This window comes from Sphaerodactylus townsendi, linkage group LG12, assembly GCF_021028975.2.
Source record: "Sphaerodactylus townsendi isolate TG3544 linkage group LG12, MPM_Stown_v2.3, whole genome shotgun sequence".
Taxonomy (NCBI): domain Eukaryota; kingdom Metazoa; phylum Chordata; class Lepidosauria; order Squamata; family Sphaerodactylidae; genus Sphaerodactylus; species Sphaerodactylus townsendi.
Window position 1 is genome coordinate 49,887,459 of NC_059436.1, and position 15,949 is coordinate 49,903,407.

The window sequence follows — 15,949 nt, forward strand, 5'->3', positions numbered from 1 at the left end:
TTCGCAGATGTTTGTGCTTTCTCGTTTGTTGTTCCTGTTGACGTGTCATGGCTAAAAGGGGACGAGCTGGGAAACCCTCCAATTCAAATCTCACCCCAACCATGAATTCGCTAGGTTGGCTTCAGATAAGGGGCACCAGCTCCAGGTTGGGAAATTCCGGGAGATTTGGGGAAGGGAGGATGCTTCAATGGCCCTCCAGATGTTCGTGGACTACGATTCCCATCAGCCCCTGCCAGCATAATACAAAATACTAATAACAGAAGAGCAAGAAAGACTTCTAATTCACCGGTGTCCGACTTTGGCCCTCCAGATGTACATGGGCTACGATTCCAATCAGCCCTTGCCAGCAAAATAATAACAAAAGAGCAAGAAAGACTTCTAGATCAAGGGTGTCCAACTGTGGCCCTCCAGGGGCTGATGGGAATCGTAGCCCATCTGGAGGGTCACCCTTGGACACCTTTGATCTAGAAGCATTTCTTGCTCTTTTGTTATTATTAAAAACAAAAATATTATCTGATGACCAAGAGTATGCGTGTAGGTAAGACTGTGGTTGTGTGGATTCTTTACGGATTACTGACATCCTCTCCTGAGAACTTCACCGGTTCAGTGTCGGCCACGCAACAGTTAAAAAACAGCCGCTCCGCCTGTTTACATAGACAGCCCGGCGAGCTGCCGCCCATAACAAAGATGGCGTCACAGGGGCACCACCTGCCCGGACAGGCATGGTTCTGCCAGGACTTCTGCGATTGGCCAACGGCACACAATGACGTCTGACGAAAGCCGGTGACGAAGCCGGCTGGCTCCCCAGGTTGCGGCTGGAGCTCACAAGTAAAATATCCGCGGCCGCTGGAGGGGCGGGGAAGATGCTGCCCGCTCAGCCCTTTGGGAGACTCTTCGGCAGGGCCCTCAGCCGCCGCAAGGACGAAGCGAAGGCCGCTGGGAAACGGGTGCTGGTAAGGGGCGAGAACAAGGCAGGGCCGCCCGCCGAGGCTGGGGAATTCCGGGTTAAAAGAACTGCTTCCGGGTCTCGAGGGGCAGGTGGGCTTTTTCCGTGCCCAAAGAGGAACACCCTACACAACCCTCCTCTTCCGGTTCTCATTTGACAACTTATTTGCGGGGCAAGAGACCTGCCAGCAAGGAGGAATGAATACACATTCTGTGTGGTCTGGACTCCCCTAGGCTGCAACTTTGTCTACCTTGCAGGGAGGGTGGCACCCCCTTTGGATTGCCATCTCCAGGGTGGTCTACCTCTTGGGAACCAGAGCCCTTCGGGGGTTGGGCGGTGTATTAAGCCGAATAAAATAATAATAATAAATAATAATACTACAAGAATCTCTGCTCTGTTTCGGGTAGATCGAAAGAGCTGAATTTTTCCCCCCAAGAATGTCCTTCCTTCCTGCACTGGCTTTTCTCCCAACCCTTGCCTTCATGTTAACCTAACATAGAGCACATTCCTCCCCCCCCCGCCCCCGTGGTGGGATTTGTAGTCCATAAACATCTGGAGAGCCACAGGTTGCAGACCCCTGGTTGGGCAGTTGCAAGTCAGACTTCAGCCGCTGTACTCTTTTGCATGTAAAGCAGTGGTGGGATCCAAACATTTTAGTAACAGGTTCCTCATTCCCATGGTGGTGGGATTCAAACTGTGGCGTAGCGCCAATGAGGCTGGGTGGGGCACGGCGGGGGCATGCCGGGCATTCCGGGGGCGGGGCATTCCTGGGCGGGGCTGTGGCAAGGATGCAGCCGCTGCGCCGGTCCTTGGGCGGGAAACGAATGCACGCAGGCGCAGGCTGCCACGCACGCCGGTGCACCTCCTGCTAGACTGCTTCAAGTTCTGCGCGCTACTGCTGAGAGGAGGGGCGTCACTAAGGCAAAAATCACGTGGCAAAACCACCAATGAGTAACCCCCTCTCGGCACACACAAATAATTAGTAACCTACTCTCGGGAACCTGTGAGAACCTGCTGGATCCCCCCCCTGCGCCCCCCCCCCTTGGTGTGTCATGAACCCCGCATTCCTGACCAGCCTCTGACTGATCTCTTTTTTGTAGGTGGCAGGACTGGGAAACTACGGCCTGCGAGGCACCCGCCACAGTGTGGGGATGGCCATGCTGAACCACCTGGCCAATAAGCTGAGTGTGGCGGACCAATGGAAAATGGACCGGCGCTGCTGTGGGGATGTGGCCATCGCCAAGCTAGACAACATGGAGCTTGTGCTAATGAAACCCCGCAGGCTCATGAATGTCAATGGCCTCTGCGTGGCCGGGGCTGGTGAGAGAAACTCTTCTTTCTCCCTATGAGAAGCAGTGGTATTAAGGGTTAGAGCAGGTTAGACCACATTGGAACCAGGTTCGCACCCCTAGTGATTCATGAGTTTGATGCTGGTCAGGACCTCTTTAGAACAGTACAGGTGCTCACCAGCAGCACCTCTGATGCTCTTTCTTTCTTTCCATGTGAAAACTTGCACACGGGGCCCTCTGATTCACTCCACAGGCACTTAGAACAGTGGTGGCGAACCTTTGGCACTCCGGATGTTATGGACTACAATTCCCATCATCCCCTGCCAGCAAGGCCAATTGGCCATGCTGGCAGGGGCTGATGGGAATTGTAGTCCATAACGTCTGGAGTGCCAAAGGTTCGCCACCACGGACTTAGAAGATTTAGGTAATTATATTATCTCTGTGGCTTAGTGGTTGTAGTGGTTCAGAGCAGGTGCACTCTGATCTGGAGAACTGGGTTTGATTCCCCGCTCTGCTACTTGAGCTGTGGAGGCTTATCTGGTCAACCAGATTACCTTATGCACTCCAACACAGGCCTTGTGTTGCTTTGAGTTAGACACAGTTCTTCTGAGCTCTCTCAGCCCCACCCACCTCACAGGTTGTTTGTTGTGAGGGGGGAAGGGCAAGGAGATTGTCAGCCCTTTTGAGTCTCCTTACAGGAGAGAAAGGAGAGGATATAAATCCAAACTCTTCTTCTTCTTGCCCACTATTGGAAAATCTGTTTCAAGCATACGTTGCTTTGTTTGTGGATACTATGTCCTACTGTATGCTTCTGCTTTAGCTTATCTATGTGCACATGTTCACTATTTATTGTCACTTTATTAAATCTTGCACTTTCGTAGACTTTCTTGATTGTTGCCTGTAGCCATGATGTAATAGGTTTGTGATATTGTTTGCCTTTTCCCACTATGCTTCTCTGCTCCAGTTGTATGGCGGTTGATTATAAGCGACATTAAAATGACACATTATGCAAAAATAATGTACAGTAATCAAAAACTACCATTGCGCGTTTTAACGTTATGCCCTCTGCCCTATTAAAGGGTAGGTTCAGCAATATAGACAAATCCGCAAGGTTATGCAGTTGCAAACTTAATGTGTTTGAAACCCTGACTCACCAACTCTTGCACTGCACCAGATTTGATAACATCAGATCTAAATATACCAACCTACATTTTTTCTTCCAATCTGGGCTGCCTGATCTGACTAGGTTATCTCTATTGTTAAACAACTCGGACCCCGGTCTTTGTGAAGAGATCGCCAATTTCATTGCAGAGATAGTTGAGAGTTCCCAGTAGAACGTATTTGTTGTGCTCCCCGTGGGACCTTTTATCTATCATGTATCCATGCAATTGTTCCCGATTCATGTAACTTTTTTCAGACTATGCCAGTAAAGGCTTATGTATGTATGTAATCAAAAACTCCATCAGAAAAGGGGGTGAAACGAGAAGGCACTTGATGCCAATGTAGTAAAAATGGAAAAGGTCATGTTGCAAGCAAGGTAATCAACATACCAGCGTCAGCAGAACACCCTTCAATGTATTGTCGAAGACTTTCATGGCCGGAATCACTGGGATGCTGTGTGGCTTCCCCCCCCCCCCACCCCCCCCCCCCCCCCCTCGCCCCCCCCCCCCCCCCCCCCCGCCCCGCCCCCCCCCCCCCCCCCCCCCGCCCGCCCCACCCCCCATCCACCCCCCCCCCCCGCCCCCCCCGCCCCCCCCCCCCCCCCCCCCCACCCCCCCCCCCCCCCGCCCCCCCCCCCCCCCACCCCCCCCCCCCCCCACCCCCCCCCCCCCCCACCCCCCCCCCCCCCCACCCCCCCCCCCCCCCACCCCCCCCCCCCCCCACCCCCCCCCCCCCCCACCCCCCCCCCCCCCCACCCCCCCCCCCCCCCACCCCCCCCCCCCCCCACCCCCCCCCCCCCCCACCCCCCCCCCCCCCCACCCCCCCCCCCCCCCACCCCCCCCCCCCCCCACCCCCCCCCCCCCCCACCCCCCCCCCCCCCCACCCCCCCCCCCCCCCACCCCCCCCCCCCCCCACCCCCCCCCCCCCCCACCCCCCCCCCCCCCCACCCCCCCCCCCCCCCACCCCCCCCCCCCCCCACCCCCCCCCCCCCCCACCCCCCCCCCCCCCCACCCCCCCCCCCCCCCACCCCCCCCCCCCCCCACCCCCCCCCCCCCCCACCCCCCCCCCCCCCCACCCCCCCCCCCCCCCACCCCCCCCCCCCCCCACCCCCCCCCCCCCCCACCCCCCCCCCCCCCCACCCCCCCCCCCCCCCACCCCCCCCCCCCCCCACCCCCCCCCCCCCCCACCCCCCCCCCCCCCCACCCCCCCCCCCCCCCACCCCCCCCCCCCCCCACCCCCCCCCCCCCCCACCCCCCCCCCCCCCCACCCCCCCCCCCCCCCACCCCCCCCCCCCCCCACCCCCCCCCCCCCCCACCCCCCCCCCCCCCCACCCCCCCCCCCCCCCACCCCCCCCCCCCCCCACCCCCCCCCCCCCCCACCCCCCCCCCCCCCCACCCCCCCCCCCCCCCACCCCCCCCCCCCCCCACCCCCCCCCCCCCCCACCCCCCCCCCCCCCCACCCCCCCCCCCCCCCACCCCCCCCCCCCCCCACCCCCCCCCCCCCCCACCCCCCCCCCCCCCCACCCCCCCCCCCCCCCACCCCCCCCCCCCCCCACCCCCCCCCCCCCCCACCCCCCCCCCCCCCCACCCCCCCCCCCCCCCACCCCCCCCCCCCCCCACCCCCCCCCCCCCCCACCCCCCCCCCCCCCCACCCCCCCCCCCCCCCACCCCCCCCCCCCCCCACCCCCCCCCCCCCCCACCCCCCCCCCCCCCCACCCCCCCCCCCCCCCACCCCCCCCCCCCCCCACCCCCCCCCCCCCCCACCCCCCCCCCCCCCCACCCCCCCCCCCCCCCACCCCCCCCCCCCCCCACCCCCCCCCCCCCCCACCCCCCCCCCCCCCCACCCCCCCCCCCCCCCACCCCCCCCCCCCCCCACCCCCCCCCCCCCCCACCCCCCCCCCCCCCCACCCCCCCCCCCCCCCACCCCCCCCCCCCCCCACCCCCCCCCCCCCCCACCCCCCCCCCCCCCCACCCCCCCCCCCCCCCACCCCCCCCCCCCCCCACCCCCCCCCCCCCCCACCCCCCCCCCCCCCCACCCCCCCCCCCCCCCACCCCCCCCCCCCCCCACCCCCCCCCCCCCCCACCCCCCCCCCCCCCCACCCCCCCCCCCCCCCACCCCCCCCCCCCCCCACCCCCCCCCCCCCCCACCCCCCCCCCCCCCCACCCCCCCCCCCCCCCACCCCCCCCCCCCCCCACCCCCCCCCCCCCCCACCCCCCCCCCCCCCCACCCCCCCCCCCCCCCACCCCCCCCCCCCCCCACCCCCCCCCCCCCCCACCCCCCCCCCCCCCCACCCCCCCCCCCCCCCACCCCCCCCCCCCCCCACCCCCCCCCCCCCCCACCCCCCCCCCCCCCCACCCCCCCCCCCCCCCACCCCCCCCCCCCCCCACCCCCCCCCCCCCCCACCCCCCCCCCCCCCCACCCCCCCCCCCCCCCACCCCCCCCCCCCCCCACCCCCCCCCCCCCCCACCCCCCCCCCCCCCCACCCCCCCCCCCCCCCACCCCCCCCCCCCCCCACCCCCCCCCCCCCCCACCCCCCCCCCCCCCCACCCCCCCCCCCCCCCACCCCCCCCCCCCCCCACCCCCCCCCCCCCCCACCCCCCCCCCCCCCCACCCCCCCCCCCCCCCACCCCCCCCCCCCCCCACCCCCCCCCCCCCCCACCCCCCCCCCCCCCCACCCCCCCCCCCCCCCACCCCCCCCCCCCCCCACCCCCCCCCCCCCCCACCCCCCCCCCCCCCCACCCCCCCCCCCCCCCACCCCCCCCCCCCCCCACCCCCCCCCCCCCCCACCCCCCCCCCCCCCCACCCCCCCCCCCCCCCACCCCCCCCCCCCCCCACCCCCCCCCCCCCCCACCCCCCCCCCCCCCCACCCCCCCCCCCCCCCACCCCCCCCCCCCCCCACCCCCCCCCCCCCCCACCCCCCCCCCCCCCCACCCCCCCCCCCCCCCACCCCCCCCCCCCCCCACCCCCCCCCCCCCCCACCCCCCCCCCCCCCCACCCCCCCCCCCCCCCACCCCCCCCCCCCCCCACCCCCCCCCCCCCCCACCCCCCCCCCCCCCCACCCCCCCCCCCCCCCACCCCCCCCCCCCCCCACCCCCCCCCCCCCCCACCCCCCCCCCCCCCCACCCCCCCCCCCCCCCACCCCCCCCCCCCCCCACCCCCCCCCCCCCCCACCCCCCCCCCCCCCCACCCCCCCCCCCCCCCACCCCCCCCCCCCCCCACCCCCCCCCCCCCCCACCCCCCCCCCCCCCCACCCCCCCCCCCCCCCACCCCCCCCCCCCCCCACCCCCCCCCCCCCCCACCCCCCCCCCCCCCCACCCCCCCCCCCCCCCACCCCCCCCCCCCCCCACCCCCCCCCCCCCCCACCCCCCCCCCCCCCCACCCCCCCCCCCCCCCACCCCCCCCCCCCCCCACCCCCCCCCCCCCCCACCCCCCCCCCCCCCCACCCCCCCCCCCCCCCACCCCCCCCCCCCCCCACCCCCCCCCCCCCCCACCCCCCCCCCCCCCCACCCCCCCCCCCCCCCACCCCCCCCCCCCCCCACCCCCCCCCCCCCCCACCCCCCCCCCCCCCCACCCCCCCCCCCCCCCACCCCCCCCCCCCCCCACCCCCCCCCCCCCCCACCCCCCCCCCCCCCCACCCCCCCCCCCCCCCACCCCCCCCCCCCCCCACCCCCCCCCCCCCCCACCCCCCCCCCCCCCCACCCCCCCCCCCCCCCACCCCCCCCCCCCCCCACCCCCCCCCCCCCCCACCCCCCCCCCCCCCCACCCCCCCCCCCCCCCACCCCCCCCCCCCCCCACCCCCCCCCCCCCCCACCCCCCCCCCCCCCCACCCCCCCCCCCCCCCACCCCCCCCCCCCCCCACCCCCCCCCCCCCCCACCCCCCCCCCCCCCCACCCCCCCCCCCCCCCACCCCCCCCCCCCCCCACCCCCCCCCCCCCCCACCCCCCCCCCCCCCCACCCCCCCCCCCCCCCACCCCCCCCCCCCCCCACCCCCCCCCCCCCCCACCCCCCCCCCCCCCCACCCCCCCCCCCCCCCACCCCCCCCCCCCCCCACCCCCCCCCCCCCCCACCCCCCCCCCCCCCCACCCCCCCCCCCCCCCACCCCCCCCCCCCCCCACCCCCCCCCCCCCCCACCCCCCCCCCCCCCCACCCCCCCCCCCCCCCACCCCCCCCCCCCCCCACCCCCCCCCCCCCCCACCCCCCCCCCCCCCCACCCCCCCCCCCCCCCACCCCCCCCCCCCCCCACCCCCCCCCCCCCCCACCCCCCCCCCCCCCCACCCCCCCCCCCCCCCACCCCCCCCCCCCCCCACCCCCCCCCCCCCCCACCCCCCCCCCCCCCCACCCCCCCCCCCCCCCACCCCCCCCCCCCCCCACCCCCCCCCCCCCCCACCCCCCCCCCCCCCCACCCCCCCCCCCCCCCACCCCCCCCCCCCCCCACCCCCCCCCCCCCCCACCCCCCCCCCCCCCCACCCCCCCCCCCCCCCACCCCCCCCCCCCCCCACCCCCCCCCCCCCCCACCCCCCCCCCCCCCCACCCCCCCCCCCCCCCACCCCCCCCCCCCCCCACCCCCCCCCCCCCCCACCCCCCCCCCCCCCCACCCCCCCCCCCCCCCACCCCCCCCCCCCCCCACCCCCCCCCCCCCCCACCCCCCCCCCCCCCCACCCCCCCCCCCCCCCACCCCCCCCCCCCCCCACCCCCCCCCCCCCCCACCCCCCCCCCCCCCCACCCCCCCCCCCCCCCACCCCCCCCCCCCCCCACCCCCCCCCCCCCCCACCCCCCCCCCCCCCCACCCCCCCCCCCCCCCACCCCCCCCCCCCCCCACCCCCCCCCCCCCCCACCCCCCCCCCCCCCCACCCCCCCCCCCCCCCACCCCCCCCCCCCCCCACCCCCCCCCCCCCCCACCCCCCCCCCCCCCCACCCCCCCCCCCCCCCACCCCCCCCCCCCCCCACCCCCCCCCCCCCCCACCCCCCCCCCCCCCCACCCCCCCCCCCCCCCACCCCCCCCCCCCCCCACCCCCCCCCCCCCCCACCCCCCCCCCCCCCCACCCCCCCCCCCCCCCACCCCCCCCCCCCCCCACCCCCCCCCCCCCCCACCCCCCCCCCCCCCCACCCCCCCCCCCCCCCACCCCCCCCCCCCCCCACCCCCCCCCCCCCCCACCCCCCCCCCCCCCCACCCCCCCCCCCCCCCACCCCCCCCCCCCCCCACCCCCCCCCCCCCCCACCCCCCCCCCCCCCCACCCCCCCCCCCCCCCACCCCCCCCCCCCCCCACCCCCCCCCCCCCCCACCCCCCCCCCCCCCCACCCCCCCCCCCCCCCACCCCCCCCCCCCCCCACCCCCCCCCCCCCCCACCCCCCCCCCCCCCCACCCCCCCCCCCCCCCACCCCCCCCCCCCCCCACCCCCCCCCCCCCCCACCCCCCCCCCCCCCCACCCCCCCCCCCCCCCACCCCCCCCCCCCCCCACCCCCCCCCCCCCCCACCCCCCCCCCCCCCCACCCCCCCCCCCCCCCACCCCCCCCCCCCCCCACCCCCCCCCCCCCCCACCCCCCCCCCCCCCCACCCCCCCCCCCCCCCACCCCCCCCCCCCCCCACCCCCCCCCCCCCCCACCCCCCCCCCCCCCCACCCCCCCCCCCCCCCACCCCCCCCCCCCCCCACCCCCCCCCCCCCCCACCCCCCCCCCCCCCCACCCCCCCCCCCCCCCACCCCCCCCCCCCCCCACCCCCCCCCCCCCCCACCCCCCCCCCCCCCCACCCCCCCCCCCCCCCACCCCCCCCCCCCCCCACCCCCCCCCCCCCCCACCCCCCCCCCCCCCCACCCCCCCCCCCCCCCACCCCCCCCCCCCCCCACCCCCCCCCCCCCCCACCCCCCCCCCCCCCCACCCCCCCCCCCCCCCACCCCCCCCCCCCCCCACCCCCCCCCCCCCCCACCCCCCCCCCCCCCCACCCCCCCCCCCCCCCACCCCCCCCCCCCCCCACCCCCCCCCCCCCCCACCCCCCCCCCCCCCCACCCCCCCCCCCCCCCACCCCCCCCCCCCCCCACCCCCCCCCCCCCCCACCCCCCCCCCCCCCCACCCCCCCCCCCCCCCACCCCCCCCCCCCCCCACCCCCCCCCCCCCCCACCCCCCCCCCCCCCCACCCCCCCCCCCCCCCACCCCCCCCCCCCCCCACCCCCCCCCCCCCCCACCCCCCCCCCCCCCCACCCCCCCCCCCCCCCACCCCCCCCCCCCCCCACCCCCCCCCCCCCCCACCCCCCCCCCCCCCCACCCCCCCCCCCCCCCACCCCCCCCCCCCCCCACCCCCCCCCCCCCCCACCCCCCCCCCCCCCCACCCCCCCCCCCCCCCACCCCCCCCCCCCCCCACCCCCCCCCCCCCCCACCCCCCCCCCCCCCCACCCCCCCCCCCCCCCACCCCCCCCCCCCCCCACCCCCCCCCCCCCCCACCCCCCCCCCCCCCCACCCCCCCCCCCCCCCACCCCCCCCCCCCCCCACCCCCCCCCCCCCCCACCCCCCCCCCCCCCCACCCCCCCCCCCCCCCACCCCCCCCCCCCCCCACCCCCCCCCCCCCCCACCCCCCCCCCCCCCCACCCCCCCCCCCCCCCACCCCCCCCCCCCCCCACCCCCCCCCCCCCCCACCCCCCCCCCCCCCCACCCCCCCCCCCCCCCACCCCCCCCCCCCCCCACCCCCCCCCCCCCCCACCCCCCCCCCCCCCCACCCCCCCCCCCCCCCACCCCCCCCCCCCCCCACCCCCCCCCCCCCCCACCCCCCCCCCCCCCCACCCCCCCCCCCCCCCACCCCCCCCCCCCCCCACCCCCCCCCCCCCCCACCCCCCCCCCCCCCCACCCCCCCCCCCCCCCACCCCCCCCCCCCCCCACCCCCCCCCCCCCCCACCCCCCCCCCCCCCCACCCCCCCCCCCCCCCACCCCCCCCCCCCCCCACCCCCCCCCCCCCCCACCCCCCCCCCCCCCCACCCCCCCCCCCCCCCACCCCCCCCCCCCCCCACCCCCCCCCCCCCCCACCCCCCCCCCCCCCCACCCCCCCCCCCCCCCACCCCCCCCCCCCCCCACCCCCCCCCCCCCCCACCCCCCCCCCCCCCCACCCCCCCCCCCCCCCACCCCCCCCCCCCCCCACCCCCCCCCCCCCCCACCCCCCCCCCCCCCCACCCCCCCCCCCCCCCACCCCCCCCCCCCCCCACCCCCCCCCCCCCCCACCCCCCCCCCCCCCCACCCCCCCCCCCCCCCACCCCCCCCCCCCCCCACCCCCCCCCCCCCCCACCCCCCCCCCCCCCCACCCCCCCCCCCCCCCACCCCCCCCCCCCCCCACCCCCCCCCCCCCCCACCCCCCCCCCCCCCCACCCCCCCCCCCCCCCACCCCCCCCCCCCCCCACCCCCCCCCCCCCCCACCCCCCCCCCCCCCCACCCCCCCCCCCCCCCACCCCCCCCCCCCCCCACCCCCCCCCCCCCCCACCCCCCCCCCCCCCCACCCCCCCCCCCCCCCACCCCCCCCCCCCCCCACCCCCCCCCCCCCCCACCCCCCCCCCCCCCCACCCCCCCCCCCCCCCACCCCCCCCCCCCCCCACCCCCCCCCCCCCCCACCCCCCCCCCCCCCCACCCCCCCCCCCCCCCACCCCCCCCCCCCCCCACCCCCCCCCCCCCCCACCCCCCCCCCCCCCCACCCCCCCCCCCCCCCACCCCCCCCCCCCCCCACCCCCCCCCCCCCCCACCCCCCCCCCCCCCCACCCCCCCCCCCCCCCACCCCCCCCCCCCCCCACCCCCCCCCCCCCCCACCCCCCCCCCCCCCCACCCCCCCCCCCCCCCACCCCCCCCCCCCCCCACCCCCCCCCCCCCCCACCCCCCCCCCCCCCCACCCCCCCCCCCCCCCACCCCCCCCCCCCCCCACCCCCCCCCCCCCCCACCCCCCCCCCCCCCCACCCCCCCCCCCCCCCACCCCCCCCCCCCCCCACCCCCCCCCCCCCCCACCCCCCCCCCCCCCCACCCCCCCCCCCCCCCACCCCCCCCCCCCCCCACCCCCCCCCCCCCCCACCCCCCCCCCCCCCCACCCCCCCCCCCCCCCACCCCCCCCCCCCCCCACCCCCCCCCCCCCCCACCCCCCCCCCCCCCCACCCCCCCCCCCCCCCACCCCCCCCCCCCCCCACCCCCCCCCCCCCCCACCCCCCCCCCCCCCCACCCCCCCCCCCCCCCACCCCCCCCCCCCCCCACCCCCCCCCCCCCCCACCCCCCCCCCCCCCCACCCCCCCCCCCCCCCACCCCCCCCCCCCCCCACCCCCCCCCCCCCCCACCCCCCCCCCCCCCCACCCCCCCCCCCCCCCACCCCCCCCCCCCCCCACCCCCCCCCCCCCCCACCCCCCCCCCCCCCCACCCCCCCCCCCCCCCACCCCCCCCCCCCCCCACCCCCCCCCCCCCCCACCCCCCCCCCCCCCCACCCCCCCCCCCCCCCACCCCCCCCCCCCCCCACCCCCCCCCCCCCCCACCCCCCCCCCCCCCCACCCCCCCCCCCCCCCACCCCCCCCCCCCCCCACCCCCCCCCCCCCCCACCCCCCCCCCCCCCCACCCCCCCCCCCCCCCACCCCCCCCCCCCCCCACCCCCCCCCCCCCCCACCCCCCCCCCCCCCCACCCCCCCCCCCCCCCACCCCCCCCCCCCCCCACCCCCCCCCCCCCCCACCCCCCCCCCCCCCCACCCCCCCCCCCCCCCACCCCCCCCCCCCCCCACCCCCCCCCCCCCCCACCCCCCCCCCCCCCCACCCCCCCCCCCCCCCACCCCCCCCCCCCCCCACCCCCCCCCCCCCCCACCCCCCCCCCCCCCCACCCCCCCCCCCCCCCACCCCCCCCCCCCCCCACCCCCCCCCCCCCCCACCCCCCCCCCCCCCCACCCCCCCCCCCCCCCACCCCCCCCCCCCCCCACCCCCCCCCCCCCCCACCCCCCCCCCCCCCCACCCCCCCCCCCCCCCACCCCCCCCCCCCCCCACCCCCCCCCCCCCCCACCCCCCCCCCCCCCCACCCCCCCCCCCCCCCACCCCCCCCCCCCCCCACCCCCCCCCCCCCCCACCCCCCCCCCCCCCCACCCCCCCCCCCCCCCACCCCCCCCCCCCCCCACCCCCCCCCCCCCCCACCCCCCCCCCCCCCCACCCCCCCCCCCCCCCACCCCCCCCCCCCCCCACCCCCCCCCCCCCCCACCCCCCCCCCCCCCCACCCCCCCCCCCCCCCACCCCCCCCCCCCCCCACCCCCCCCCCCCCCCACCCCCCCCCCCCCCCACCCCCCCCCCCCCCCACCCCCCCCCCCCCCCACCCCCCCCCCCCCCCACCCCCCCCCCCCCCCACCCCCCCCCCCCCCCACCCCCCCCCCCCCCCACCCCCCCCCCCCCCCACCCCCCCCCCCCCCCACCCCCCCCCCCCCCCACCCCCCCCCCCCCCCACCCCCCCCCCCCCCCACCCCCCCCCCCCCCCACCCCCCCCCCCCCCCACCCCCCCCCCCCCCCACCCCCCCCCCCCCCCACCCCCCCCCCCCCCCACCCCCCCCCCCCCCCACCCCCCCCCCCCCCCACCCCCCCCCCCCCCCACCCCCCCCCCCCCCCACCCCCCCCCCCCCCCACCCCCCCCCCCCCCCACCCCCCCCCCCCCCCACCCCCCCCCCCCCCCACCCCCCCCCCCCCCCACCCCCCCCCCCCCCCACCCCCCCCCCCCCCCACCCCCCCCCCCCCCCACCCCCCCCCCCCCCCACCCCCCCCCCCCCCCACCCCCCCCCCCCCCCACCCCCCCCCCCCCCCACCCCCCCCCCCCCCCACCCCCCCCCCCCCCCACCCCCCCCCCCCCCCACCCCCCCCCCCCCCCACCCCCCCCCCCCCCCACCCCCCCCCCCCCCCACCCCCCCCCCCCCCCACCCCCCCCCCCCCCCACCCCCCCCCCCCCCCACCCCCCCCCCCCCCCACCCCCCCCCCCCCCCACCCCCCCCCCCCCCCACCCCCCCCCCCCCCCACCCCCCCCCCCCCCCACCCCCCCCCCCCCCCACCCCCCCCCCCCCCCACCCCCCCCCCCCCCCACCCCCCCCCCCCCCCACCCCCCCCCCCCCCCACCCCCCCCCCCCCCCACCCCCCCCCCCCCCCACCCCCCCCCCCCCCCACCCCCCCCCCCCCCCACCCCCCCCCCCCCCCACCCCCCCCCCCCCCCACCCCCCCCCCCCCCCACCCCCCCCCCCCCCCACCCCCCCCCCCCCCCACCCCCCCCCCCCCCCACCCCCCCCCCCCCCCACCCCCCCCCCCCCCCACCCCCCCCCCCCCCCACCCCCCCCCCCCCCCACCCCCCCCCCCCCCCACCCCCCCCCCCCCCCACCCCCCCCCCCCCCCACCCCCCCCCCCCCCCACCCCCCCCCCCCCCCACCCCCCCCCCCCCCCACCCCCCCCCCCCCCCACCCCCCCCCCCCCCCACCCCCCCCCCCCCCCACCCCCCCCCCCCCCCACCCCCCCCCCCCCCCACCCCCCCCCCCCCCCACCCCCCCCCCCCCCCACCCCCCCCCCCCCCCACCCCCCCCCCCCCCCACCCCCCCCCCCCCCCACCCCCCCCCCCCCCCACCCCCCCCCCCCCCCACCCCCCCCCCCCCCCACCCCCCCCCCCCCCCACCCCCCCCCCCCCCCACCCCCCCCCCCCCCCACCCCCCCCCCCCCCCACCCCCCCCCCCCCCCACCCCCCCCCCCCCCCACCCCCCCCCCCCCCCACCCCCCCCCCCCCCCACCCCCCCCCCCCCCCACCCCCCCCCCCCCCCACCCCCCCCCCCCCCCACCCCCCCCCCCCCCCACCCCCCCCCCCCCCCACCCCCCCCCCCCCCCACCCCCCCCCCCCCCCACCCCCCCCCCCCCCCACCCCCCCCCCCCCCCACCCCCCCCCCCCCCCACCCCCCCCCCCCCCCACCCCCCCCCCCCCCCACCCCCCCCCCCCCCCACCCCCCCCCCCCCCCACCCCCCCCCCCCCCCACCCCCCCCCCCCCCCACCCCCCCCCCCCCCCACCCCCCCCCCCCCCCACCCCCCCCCCCCCCCACCCCCCCCCCCCCCCACCCCCCCCCCCCCCCACCCCCCCCCCCCCCCACCCCCCCCCCCCCCCACCCCCCCCCCCCCCCACCCCCCCCCCCCCCCACCCCCCCCCCCCCCCACCCCCCCCCCCCCCCACCCCCCCCCCCCCCCACCCCCCCCCCCCCCCACCCCCCCCCCCCCCCACCCCCCCCCCCCCCCACCCCCCCCCCCCCCCACCCCCCCCCCCCCCCACCCCCCCCCCCCCCCACCCCCCCCCCCCCCCACCCCCCCCCCCCCCCACCCCCCCCCCCCCCCACCCCCCCCCCCCCCCACCCCCCCCCCCCCCCACCCCCCCCCCCCCCCACCCCCCCCCCCCCCCACCCCCCCCCCCCCCCACCCCCCCCCCCCCCCACCCCCCCCCCCCCCCACCCCCCCCCCCCCCCACCCCCCCCCCCCCCCACCCCCCCCCCCCCCCACCCCCCCCCCCCCCCACCCCCCCCCCCCCCCACCCCCCCCCCCCCCCACCCCCCCCCCCCCCCACCCCCCCCCCCCCCCACCCCCCCCCCCCCCCACCCCCCCCCCCCCCCACCCCCCCCCCCCCCCACCCCCCCCCCCCCCCACCCCCCCCCCCCCCCACCCCCCCCCCCCCCCACCCCCCCCCCCCCCCACCCCCCCCCCCCCCCACCCCCCCCCCCCCCCACCCCCCCCCCCCCCCACCCCCCCCCCCCCCCACCCCCCCCCCCCCCCACCCCCCCCCCCCCCCACCCCCCCCCCCCCCCACCCCCCCCCCCCCCCACCCCCCCCCCCCCCCACCCCCCCCCCCCCCCACCCCCCCCCCCCCCCACCCCCCCCCCCCCCCACCCCCCCCCCCCCCCACCCCCCCCCCCCCCCACCCCCCCCCCCCCCCACCCCCCCCCCCCCCCACCCCCCCCCCCCCCCACCCCCCCCCCCCCCCACCCCCCCCCCCCCCCACCCCCCCCCCCCCCCACCCCCCCCCCCCCCCACCCCCCCCCCCCCCCACCCCCCCCCCCCCCCACCCCCCCCCCCCCCCACCCCCCCCCCCCCCCACCCCCCCCCCCCCCCACCCCCCCCCCCCCCCACCCCCCCCCCCCCCCACCCCCCCCCCCCCCCACCCCCCCCCCCCCCCACCCCCCCCCCCCCCCACCCCCCCCCCCCCCCACCCCCCCCCCCCCCCACCCCCCCCCCCCCCCACCCCCCCCCCCCCCCACCCCCCCCCCCCCCCACCCCCCCCCCCCCCCACCCCCCCCCCCCCCCACCCCCCCCCCCCCCCACCCCCCCCCCCCCCCACCCCCCCCCCCCCCCACCCCCCCCCCCCCCCACCCCCCCCCCCCCCCACCCCCCCCCCCCCCCACCCCCCCCCCCCCCCACCCCCCCCCCCCCCCACCCCCCCCCCCCCCCACCCCCCCCCCCCCCCACCCCCCCCCCCCCCCACCCCCCCCCCCCCCCACCCCCCCCCCCCCCCACCCCCCCCCCCCCCCACCCCCCCCCCCCCCCACCCCCCCCCCCCCCCACCCCCCC

At 83.3% G+C, this 15,949-nt stretch overlaps 1 protein-coding gene across 1 annotated transcript; it reads left to right on the forward strand.

The window, feature by feature from the left end:
* The first annotated feature begins 778 nt into the window (after window positions 1–778).
* On the forward strand, window positions 779–2,295 carry PTRH1 (peptidyl-tRNA hydrolase 1 homolog). The gene is made up of 2 exons (XM_048512163.1): window positions 779–953; window positions 2,047–2,295. The coding sequence occupies exons 1-2, from the start codon at window positions 864–866 to the stop codon at window positions 2,293–2,295; spliced, it is 339 nt and encodes a 112-aa protein (XP_048368120.1). The 5' UTR covers window positions 779–863.
* The last annotated feature ends 13,654 nt before the right edge of the window (window positions 2,296–15,949 follow it).

Excerpts from the sequence above, each read along its gene's own strand:
- PTRH1 (XM_048512163.1), top strand. The coding sequence starts at position 864 with ATGCTGCCCGCTCAGCCCTTTGGGAGACTCTTCGGCAGGGCCCTCAGC. Across the intron at positions 954-2,046 it reads CCGCTGGGAAACGGGTGCTG|GTGGCAGGACTGGGAAACTA; the intron begins GTAAGGGGCGAG and ends TCTTTTTTGTAG.